Consider the following 11,219-nt stretch of genomic DNA (forward strand, 5'->3'; position numbering starts at 1 on the left):
TAAAGGGAAATGAATGGAAAATAAAAGCTCTTCAGAAATAGCTGAGATATGTCTGTGGGGAAATGGGGGGATCATCTTGGCTGCTGGCGACAGCACGGATCAGCACAGTGAAGGCTGCTGCTAACCCAGGACAAGGAGATGCCAGCCAAACCCTGTCCCTTGGAAGAATGGGATTGGGGTGTCCTGCACAGCAGCACCTGGCAAAGCCACTGTTCCAGTGGGGACAGGGGAGATTTGGGGGATGGCTTATGGGATGCCAAGCCCTGATCCACCTGGTTCCCTCAGCCCAGCGCCCAGGAGCACTGCGGGATGAATTAATCCGTACTAGGGAGCTAACCCGTCCCAAAATCCACGCGTGAGAGGCTGCTCTGACTGCAGCTGCCTTATCTCCCTGCCTCACTCCCGCTCTCCGGGGACAGCCAGCATTCCCTCTTTGTCAAGGGCTTGCTTGGCTGGGAGTGGGAATGAAAGGAGAGCAGGAGGAGGAGGAAGAGGGTCTGTTTTGTGTGGCGATGACCTTGTTATCTCCCTCAGCAGGCAGCTGCTCCTCGAGCCAGAGACTTGTGCTTATCTACCCTGCTGCAGATTGATTCCATTCACTTGAACATTAATTTCCAACTGGTTTTTTTCTTTATGTTAATGATCTTTTTTTTGTGGGTTTGGGGCTGGAAAAGCTTTGGGCTCTGTCCCATTCAGCTCTTCCCAGTTCCTTTCTCCAGTGCAGACCCCATTCAGGATCAACCCTCCACCCCACACAGAAGCATAGGGTACAGGTTTCTACCCCGAATGCACTAAAAATCACGAATAAAATTAATTAATAAACCTGCAATTAATAAATCCCTCTGTAAACACACTGATTAGAGCCTGAAGACTGTGGGAGCCACACAGTTGAACATTGACAGCTCACGGCTGCCACTTCACATTTCTCCGAGCAAGGAAAAAAATAAAAATGACTTATTTCTCATTTTTTTAATGTGCGGAACTTTTTTCATTGATTTTATAGGCCGGTAGTTTTCAATCACGGAGGCAGCACTGGGGATCTCACCCACCTTACTTTGCTGGCTTCGTGCATGAGGGCAGGGCTCATGACTGAGGGCTTCCTACATGAGAAAATAATAAAAAACGTAACCCAAAAAACCCTAACTATTTAAAACAGGACAATTATATCAGCGAACATGCCGAGTGGAATTACCACGATGTTTTTGTACGGCACTGCTGAGGCAGTACAGCGCCAGGGACGATTTTTGGGGCGATTTTTGTGCCCGGATCGGTGCGATGGTGGCTGAGGGCAGCAGCCCACGGTGTGGGGACAGGGACACGATGAGGGGAGCTGGTAACGGGCTGAGGCGGCAGCCGAGGCGCTCTGAGCCTCTTCCCCTCACAGGGACCAAGTCGGGCGGGCGTCCATTGACAGAGACGGCGATGCTGCAATGGGGCCGTGGCTGCGCGGGCTCAGCTAACGGGAGGCACCAGCAGCCCCAACCCCTCAAAAACAAACCAGAACCCCTCAAAAATGAGCCCAAACACTCCCCAAAAGCTGCTCGGCGAAGCGCAGCACTGCCCGCAGCCGCTCCCCTCACGCACAAAATGGCGGCCGGCCCCGCCCCAAGATGGCGGCGGCCCCGCCCTGCCGCGCCCCCAGCCCGTCCCCGCTCCCTCCCGCCCTCCCGCGCTGCCGCTCCGTCCCCGCCGCGCCGCCGTACCCGCCTCCGCGGCCCCCCCGACCCTCACCTCCGTCCCTCCTTCCCGGTGCGGTGCGGGAGCCAGCGGCGCGCCCCCGGTGCCCGGTGCCGTCTCCCTCCCTCACGCCCCGCCGCCATGCTGGCCGCCAGCGCTTCTCTCCTCCGCCGCTGCGCCGTCTCCGGCCTCCGCGCCGCCGTCCGCCGGCCCGCCGGTCCCGCAGGTGAGCGGCTGCACGCGTCTCCGTCCCTCCGGCCGCGATCCCGCCGCGGTTCTCCCCCGGCGTCCCGACCCGCTGAGGTGGGAGGCGGCGCGGCCCGGCGTGTCCTTGCGGTGACCCCGCGGCCTAGCGCGGGCCGCTCCGCCGCTCCCACCGCCGCCACCGGAACCCCTCCGCCCGTACCGCCTCAGGGGGCACCGAGCACCTCCCGGATGCTGCAGCGGGGGGCGGCGGCGCTTCCCCCGTGCTCCCCGCCAAGGTGACATTGATGGAGGGCGGCGGTGACCTCCGCAGCACCGGGGCGCCGGCCATCCCCGGGCCAGCTCCAGCTCCGCGCCAGCCCTCACCCTCCTAATTAACACCCGAATTAATTTCGTTTATAATATTAACACCTTATTAAGGCCCCAGTTAATGGGGAGAGGAGGAGGACCAGCCCCAGGCAGCGTGGTGTGATGGTGGCCAGGGTGGCAGGGCTGGAAGACAGACTGCGGAGAACATGCTGCCCGTGCCTCGCAATTAATAGCTAATTAACTTCTGCATCGCAATTAATAGCTAATTAACAAACACTAATAATGCTGGGAGACCTATGTGTGCCTCTGCTGCGGCACGTGTGAATTAAACAGCTGCCTTAGGGAGCTTGTCGCTGCGTCTTTTTAAATAATAAGCACAGAGATTCCTTGGATGCTACTTAAAACCCTTGCTCTTTTGTTATTTTAAATCCACTAAAAGTCTTTGTTCGCTGTCCCTTTGAGCTGCTGAGCCCTGGCTGCTCGTGGGCCTCATCTCCAGCAGGCTCCGTGTTCTGCTTTTCCAAGGTCTTGTGTTACAGACACCCCACCGAACACTGCTGTGACCCCTGTGCCTTCGGGGTGGCCTTGGCGAGGGCTGTGTTGCTGCACAACTTTCCCTGTTTAATCCCTGTTTAATCCTCGTTGCCAGATATTCACTAAATTAACGTTTTTCTTCATGTGTGTTTTTCTTCTGTGCTCATTACCAGAGAAAACTGACCAATTCAAGTCCTTGTGGAGAAGCTTTAACATATTTTTGTGTGATATTAAGAGATTTTAGGCTTCTCCAGGCTCATGATGTTGAGTCCTCTTGAAAGTAAAGGTACTTGCCCTTTGGTTCTTCCTTGAGTTGGGAATCTCTGCATGGATGGGCTGGCGTGGTTTGGCTGTCACACACACGTCATGTGTGTGACAGTGACCTTGATGGACCCCTCTGAAACTCAGGGCAGAGGGACTCACAGAGTCCAGTCTCTAAAATACAGATGTAAACATTGCTGTGGAAAACACAGGGGGGAAAAGAAATGTAGCAGCAACTGAAAAACACACCTTGGAAGTCCAGAGTTTTAATTCTTATGGTTTATATTTGCCTCCTGGATCCAGGGAATGGTTTTGTTGAGGAAAGACTTCAGATTTTGACTTAAAGATTGTGTTGGAGCACTTCAATTTAGGCTTTTCTCCATCTGAGATTTGCTGTCTCTCCATGGGATTTTCTTTTTGTTTAGGAAAAACAAGGATTCTCCTTCAATCAGCTGAAATCTGAAGGGTTTTCAGCAGGGTCCTGGGTGTGGGAGCATTAACAGAGCTCTGCACTTGCTCTGAGCTCAGCTGTGCAGGTGATTTATTGCAGAAAGTGGGGTCAAAGGGCTGCTTTGGAGCTGGGGAAAGAAGGGGGAATTTCCCTACAGAAGCCAAAAGAGCATTTTAATTCTGGCATGGTCTGTTATTTACTTTTCCACAGCTAATGTACATAAAGCTATTTTCATGCTTCCGTTGCATAAACCAGAATTACAGCTGAAATGTTGGACCACATCAAATTTTGATAAAAGAACTGACTGTATACTAATTGGGCTGTCATTAATGAGATCAAAGAGAAGTGTATCAGCAAAAATGCAAGCCAGTTCTGGGCTTTTTTTCTCTTTTAAACAAAACTCTGTAGTTGATCAGTGTGAATGGTTCATGCTGGGTTAAGAAAGAAAAAGTCAGGAGCTAAATTTGACATCTGTGAAGCAGAGCTTTGAGCTCCAAGGTCGTCTCTGGTGTGTGACCTCTCTGCAAATATTAGTGGAGTGAGATTAGCAGTGGGGAAAGGAAGCACCAGGCTTGTGGTCCTTTAGTTTAGTTCCCTTGGAAAACTGTTCCAGCATTTGTGGTTAAAAAAAAGACAAGTTAATCCAAAAAACCAGCAATTTGTGATAGTGTTGAGTGAAGAAATGAATTAATAATCATATCAAAGTAATTTGTGCATTAGCATACAATCTGCTTTTGTTATTAGTTATCAAATATTAATGCAATTGCAACCTTGAGACCTTGGAATTTTCTCTTGGATAGACACAGAGTGATCTTTTTTTTTGCCTCCTTCAACCCTTCAGCAGCCTGTTTTAAGGAATATCTCATGCCTTTGCCTTTGAGAGCCTTTGTAGGAATTTAATGGAATTTTGTTGATGAAGGATGTGCATGTTAAAGCTTCTCTGGGTCACTTGGCTTTAGGAAGAGGGAGAATTCCTGTATCTTAGAGAAGAATAGGAATTTCAGACAACTGGTTATCCAGAGGTGGTTTTTGCTTGTTTTCCCCGCTCTGACCAATGCTCTGGAAACGCTTTGGAAGTCTGGTGTGGAAAAAAATAAGACACTTTGCCACAACACAAACCACGATATTTAATAAGCTACATCCATCCAGTGCGCATCCAGGACTGATCCACAGCGACTTTAACCAGTGAAATGCATATTTTATGGCTTCTGGCCTCTTGGCCAGGACTAAAGTAGTGTTATTTTCCATTTTTTTTTCTGGATTCAGCTGTGCTTCCTGCCCGCTGCTACTCTCACGGGTCACAAGAGTCAGATGAAGAATTTGATGCTCGCTGGGTGACGTATTTCAACAAGCCAGATATTGATGCCTGGGAGCTCAGGAAAGGTACGTTGGGGAACAGGGAACAGTAACCCGGAGTAAATGTAAGTTTTGTGACCAGAAATAACAACTTCACTTGGCATTTTGTGGACTCCACATCCCTGGAAGTGTGCAAGGCCAGGTTGGGCAGGGCTTGGAGTAACCTTGGGATAGTGGAAGGTGTCCCTGCCCATGGCACAGGGGTAGACTAAACAATCTTTGAGGTCCCTTGCAACCCAAACTGTTCCATAATTCCATGGTTTTAACACCTGGATGGGAGGGAGAGTAACGTTTGCTCCAAGCAAAGTGTGTTTGAGCTCTACTACACTCATTTTTCTTTGGTCTTTGACTACTGGCTTGGCCATAACTCCCTGCAGACTTCTTCAATTCTTCTCCAATTGTTTTCTGTGGAGTTGCCAAGTTTTATTAAACTTGCCCAATTAGGCCTTAAAAATGTGATTGCATAAGCAGATAATTGCAGCCAGAGGGATCATTCTAGCAGCACCTGGCTGATGAGGTGTTGGGTTTTTCTATTGGAGAGGAAAGGAATAGACAGGGGTTCCTTCTGAGAGCATGACAACGTGATTCCAGGTTTTCCTTGATGTTTCCTTGTCTCCCCAGGCATAAACACATTGGTGGGTTACGACCTGGTCCCAGAGCCCAAAATCATTGACGCGGCTCTGAGGGCCTGCAGACGGTTAAATGACTTTGCCAGCGCTGTCCGCATCCTAGAAGTTGTAAAGGTGGGTGGAACTGCTCTTTCCCCATTGCTAGAGCCTGGCAGCAGAGGAGTTTTCTCTGGGTTTTTCCTGCTGCAAAGGGAAACCACTCTTTCCTGTTGCCAGAATCAGTGGCTTCATGATAATGCAAAGCTTACTGGCTTCCTGAAGGACTGAGTGCTGGGCTGGCTGGGAGTAATAACTCAGAACGCTGTGTAGGCTTGGAAAACACCTTAAACCAGCTCCTTGAAACCTGAATCCAGCCTCCCCAGGGAGTTAAGAGAAGCCAGGGCTTTTATTTCAGCCCAAGAGGCTACCAGCTCTGCTCTTCCGCAAGCAGGGAGGTTTTGGAGACATGAGACATTTCTTTGTATGTTGAAATAATTGCATTATTTGTTTTTTGGAATATTTTTCAGGACAAGGCAGGACCCCACAAGGATATTTATCCCTATGTTATCCAGGAGCTTAGACCAACTTTGAGTGAACTTGGAATCTCCACTCCAGAGGAACTGGGCCTGGACAAAGCATAAACTTTGTTGGTAAGGTTTGATGTTGCTTCCCAGACTCTTGGCATGGGACTCCTGTACCCCAAAACCCCTGGCAAAGACAGAGTGTAGGCAAGACCTAATGTGCCTAATACCAGAATAAAACTAAGCCCTAAATAAAAATCCTCGTGGAAGTGAAGCCTTTAAACTCAGTTTCCTCAGGAGAAGACCCGTGTCATATTCTTTTTTTAAACATTATGTGTAGAATAGAGATACTGTGTGTCAGACTGCTGCAAATAGTACTTGATTCTGGATCTTGTAAGTCCTTTTCCTCCTCCTTGCCCTGGGATATGATGTCTTGGTGCCCGGGGTCCTGGATCAGCTGTGCTGGGAATGCATATCTGCATTTTTGAGCTGAGGATGTTTAAACAGGTCTTTGAGGGTAAAAGGATGCAAATAATTCATTTGGGACCTTGTGGAAACTCTGTGGAGATACTGGGCAGCTGCTTTATTGGCTTTTCTTATTTTTTTCCCTGTTCTTTTCTATTCCAGGTGCATTACTGAAGCGTTTTACTGATGCTACCTGATTGTACACAGTCACCTGGAGACACAAACTTTAAATCTTACCTGAAATAACTTCTTCCTTTATTGAGTCACAATGTAAGTGTTGTGGAGTTGGGCCTAATAAAGGAAAAACTGGTTTGACTGATGTGGTATCAGTGGCTCGTGTGGTTATTTCTTGTTGCTTTTGTAGGGAAAAAGAAGGAACAAATCACAAATGTGCTTGTTGGAGCTTATAAATTGTTGTTTACTTTGCAAGGTCTGTGTCTAGAGCCTTCCCGAGCACCTGACTCTGGGGAGGAAAGGAGCAGTTTGGAGAGCATGGTGATCCTCCTGCATGCACAGCTTTTGGGAGGAGGAGGAGGACTTGAAGGAGGCATTTTGCGAAAGGCCTCAGGCACGGGTTAGAAGCTCCTGTTGCAGGGGATGTGCCCTCGCTGGGAGGGGATCTGTTCTGGGATAGATGTGGCACCTGTTTGCCACCTCAGCTCTAGTGCAGGGATTTGGGAAAGAGGAAAAAAAACTGGGGTGGGGGAGAACAGATATTTCTTAATTACATTATTTTCTTCCTTGAAAAGGGGAAGTTTCAGGGTTTGAAGCTTACAGGAATTTGTGGGTTCCCTGCTGCACAGCGGCCTCAGGGCAGGGGTTGTGTAGGGCAGGACGCTCTGCCGTCCCGCCGCCCCGTCCCGCCGCCCCGTCCCGCCGCCCCGTCCCGCCGCCCCGTCCCGCCGCCCCGTCCCGCCGCCCCGTCCCGCCGCCCCGTCCCGCCGCCCCGTCCCGTTCCGCATGCGCGGCAGAGGGGCGCGCCCTTTCGCCGCCTCCCATTGGCTGAGCCCGGCCAGCCCCGCGCTGCCATTGGCGGGCGGGCGGAGGGGCGGGGCCAAGGCGGCCATGGCGACCGGCGGCGGAGCCGGGGCAGCTCCCGGTGCCGCTCCCGCTCCCGCTGCGAGCGGAGCCGGCGGGCGGCGGGGCCCGGGGGTACGTGCGGGGTGCGGGCGTGCTGGCGGCGCGGGGCTGCGAGCTGGGCGTGGGGCTGTGTGGGGTACGTGCACCGTGGGTGTGGGGCTGTACGGGATATCTGCGTGGGGGTATGGGGCTGAGGGGAGCGTGGGGCAGTGTGGGGTACGTGGATAGGGGCGGTATGGGGCTGGGGTGTGTCCATGGGGCACTATGGGGTATGTGCGTGGGGATGGCATAGGGCCTGGGGGGTAGCTGTAGGGCAGTACGGGCTATGTGCACAGGGGGAATAGGGTTGGGTATATCCATGGGGCAGTATGGGGTATGTGCGTGGGGATGGTATGGGGCTGGGGAGTGTCTGTAAAGCACTATGGGGTATGGGCACAGCGGCTATAGGGCTGGGGTATGTTTATGGGGCAGTATAGGGTATGTGCGTGGGGATGGTGTGGGGTGGGGAGTGTCTGTAAAGCAGTATGGGGTATGTGCACGGGGATGGTTTGGGGTGGGGAGTGTCTGCAGGGCAGTACGGGGTATGTGTACAGCAGCTATAGGGCTGGGGTGTGTCCATGGGGCAGTATGGAGTGTGTGTAGGGGGCAGTACAGGAGCAATACAGTGGGAGAGTTCGTCTTTCAGGGTCACACACATGGGGACACAGTACTGTATGCAGTGTATCTATTATGTGTGGGTATATACGCATATATATGTGTGTGTGTGTGTATAGATATATGTATGTATACACACACATGGGAGTATCAGCATAGCACCAGCTGGCCAGGGAGGGCTCTGGCACATCCAGAGATCTGGGGGGCTGCTGCCTGCATGGTTATTCCCACGATGAGGCTTTGCCCTGCTAATTCTGGATTAAGACACTGAGGCTAATCCTGGCTGTGCTCTCCAATCACCATCCCAAGTCCTCTGCCTTGTTCCTTTAATTCCACATCCTTCCTGCACTGACTCTCTCTGCTTTTCTCTCTATTTTCTTCATTATCCTTTCTGTTTGTGGACGTTTTTTCCTCTCCCTCACCCTTAGGGGTGCTGGTTCTCCTTGACAATAATTGGATAAAAGGAGAAACTTGAAAGGCTCAAACACTGTGGAGAAATTAAAATAAACTATCCTTATATTTGTATTTGATTAACCTGTCAGTAAATCTCCTCCACCACCTTTTCCCAAGTATTACTGCAGCTAGGCTTGCACAGGAACTGCTGGTCACTACCTGTGCTTTTAACTCAGCATCACCATTTCCAAATAATCCTTTCATCTGCTAATAGATCTGCTTATTCCTTTTCCTCTCCCTCCTCCCGGGCTGGGGAGGAGGAGCTGTGCCTCCCCAGCTGACCTGGAGACAGATTTCCCTGCTGACCTTGAGCTCCCAGGAATGATCAGATGCTCCAAGATGACTCTGCTTTACTTCATCCCCATGGAGAGATGCTAAATGTGCTTCTTTCACTTTTTTTTTTTTAGCATATTTGGGCTGAAAAGAAGCAGCTGAACAAGGGGACAGATGTGGTGGAGAAGAGGGGTCCATACATCATGAGCAAACCTCCCTCCATTCAGGCCAAGCTGAGTAAGTGATGCTTGGTGGACTCTGCTGGGATTTCAGGAATCATTTCCAAATCTCTCCCAGGGCTGCAGTTACCAAAAGCCCTTTTATTCCTTGGTGGTCTAAATCCTTTATAAACAAAAAACCCACAGAGATGCCTTTGGAAAGCGCTGCACTGCCCCCATGCTCACCTGCAACACTTTCCTCACCCATTCCCCAAAAGAATAAACCCTTTGGGAACACTTGGGAATTTTTCTCTCTGTCCCTGTGCTTGGCTTTCAGAGAGGCAACGGGAGCTGGCAAAGGCAGTGCTGCGAAGGCAGGGGCTGCTGGGGGGACACACCGCCCCAAAACCGACTCCTAAAAGGTCTGATCCCCTCTTCCTATTCCTAAAATGTATTTTTCTCTTTTCTTGGGGAGACTGGGAAACTCAGGGGGTTAAAAATAAGAGTTTGGGACCTTATTCTGCGGGCTTTGTTTGGCCAGGAACATCCAGTGTAATAAAATACGTTTTTCTCTTTTATTTTGGGGATGATTGGGTGGTATGGATTTGTTTGGGTATCGTGGAGTTTAGCTGGTGGTGGCCCTGGACAGAGCCTGGCTGGGAAGGAGTGGGATTCCTGCCCTGGCTCCTCAGCCCATCAGCTTCACAGATGTGTTTCCACATAAAACATCTCTCCTGGTCTCACTCCTCTGCTTGTGGCCAGGTCAGTGAAGTTTAACAAGGGCTACACGGCACTCAGCCAGACAGCTGATGAAAACCTGGTCTCCCTCGACTCAGACAGGTGAATATCCCAGGATTTTGGGCAAATATCTCAGGATTTTGGGGGTGGGGTGTTCTCACAGCTGGCTTTTTTGGGGGCTGATTTTTCTATTCACTCGCAGAGCATTTGCAATGGCACTGAGCACCTCTGAGCAGTGAAATGCTCCTGCTGTCGCAGATTTCAAATATCCCTTGGGGTTGCACTGCCAGCTCCTTTTCCCTGCTGAATTTCCCTCACCTGCATCCCAAAGACCCTGTTTCCTGGCCAACTCTGTTTCCCTTTTCCCTTAGTGATGGAGAGCCAGGATCCAGGTGTTCTTCAGGATACTCCTCCGCCGAGGCAAGTGCGGGGCTTTGACTGTGACACTGCGGGGTCCCCAAGGGCTCCCTTGTTCCCCTGACCCCTCAGGGCTCTGGACAGGGGCTGGAAGGATCACCCCACAGAGCGTGGATGTGTGTCCATCCCGCAGAGCCCCACTTTGTCCCCCGCAGCAGGTGAACCAGGACCTGAGCCGGCAGCTGCTGCAGGATGGCTACCACCTCGACGAGGTCCCCGATGATGAAGACCTGGATCTCATCCCCCCAAAACCGGTCACCTCCTCTTCCTGCCCCTGTTGTTTTGGTGAAAACCTCTCCTGCGTGATCCAGTAGCTGCACAAGAACAGGTCAAAACCTAGCACTTTCTTTGTCCTGTGGGATGGCTGTCGGGTGTCCGGATCCCACGCCAGGATGATGACACAAGGACTGAATGATGCTGCTCATGGCAGAGACCAACTGATCCCAAAGGACTTTTCCTTACACTCAGCAATATCAGGGAGAGGTGGCACAGTGACGTTCTGGTGACCTGGATGGGACCTGGCACGTGGCTGGGGTGGGGAGGGACGAGAGGCAGAGTCCAGCACCTCCATAGGGGTATAAAGGGAAGGATTTAGGAGTTTCTGGGGTTGGAGCTAATGGCTTTTTCCATTCTCCTCAACGCTGCTTTGATGCAGGTGAGGCACAGACCCCCCACACCAGCTCTGCACAGGGCTGGGATCTGGGGGGCTGGGGAGCCTCCCTGCTGCAAACCATAAACGCTGCCTTAAACCATGGTCCTGCTCTATGACACAGAGGACAATCAGCTTCTTATACAGAAACCTTATTTAAATATTTCATGTCAAGAGACATGAACTGCGGGGGGGGGCATGTTTGTTTGTTTTTGTATTTTACTTGTAAAAGGGAGCACTCAATAAACTGGATCTCATTACTCAGAGGAGATGCTGGTGCTGAGGAGGGCCTCCTGTTTTCCCTCATCACATTTTACCCCTTTCCTGTGCCTGAGGAGCAACAGGGGGTACAGCCAGTGTTGGGAGGAGGCTGGGACTGCTCCCAGCCTCTCCTCTGGCCCCTCACATCCT

At 51.4% G+C, this 11,219-nt stretch overlaps 2 protein-coding genes across 3 annotated transcripts; both read left to right on the forward strand.

The window, feature by feature from the left end:
• The first annotated feature begins 1,666 nt into the window (after nucleotides 1–1,666).
• On the forward strand, nucleotides 1,667–6,705 carry COX5A (cytochrome c oxidase subunit 5A). The gene is made up of 5 exons (XM_085071016.1): nucleotides 1,667–1,903; nucleotides 4,703–4,819; nucleotides 5,414–5,535; nucleotides 5,928–6,050; nucleotides 6,549–6,705. Exons 1-4 carry the CDS (start codon nucleotides 1,819–1,821, stop codon nucleotides 6,039–6,041), a joined length of 438 nt encoding a protein of 145 aa, XP_084927142.1. The 5' UTR covers nucleotides 1,667–1,818; the 3' UTR covers nucleotides 6,042–6,050; nucleotides 6,549–6,705.
• A 729-nt stretch (nucleotides 6,706–7,434) lies between these two features.
• Nucleotides 7,435–11,077, forward strand: FAM219B (family with sequence similarity 219 member B). Of its 2 annotated transcripts, none has more exons than XM_085071022.1 (6): nucleotides 7,435–7,538; nucleotides 8,981–9,083; nucleotides 9,342–9,426; nucleotides 9,767–9,844; nucleotides 10,114–10,162; nucleotides 10,315–11,077. In XM_085071022.1, exons 1-6 carry the CDS (start codon nucleotides 7,452–7,454, stop codon nucleotides 10,471–10,473), a joined length of 561 nt encoding a protein of 186 aa, XP_084927148.1. In that variant the 5' UTR covers nucleotides 7,435–7,451; the 3' UTR covers nucleotides 10,474–11,077. The 2 variants fall into 2 exon arrangements, with proteins under 2 accessions (XP_084927148.1, XP_084927149.1); XM_085071023.1 differs by having other exon boundaries at nucleotides 10,293–10,456.
• The last annotated feature ends 142 nt before the right edge of the window (nucleotides 11,078–11,219 follow it).

Source organism: Lichenostomus cassidix, chromosome 10 (genome assembly GCF_008360975.1).
Source record: "Lichenostomus cassidix isolate B80296 chromosome 10, HeHo_3.0, whole genome shotgun sequence".
In the NCBI taxonomy this organism is placed as follows: domain Eukaryota; kingdom Metazoa; phylum Chordata; class Aves; order Passeriformes; family Meliphagidae; genus Lichenostomus; species Lichenostomus cassidix.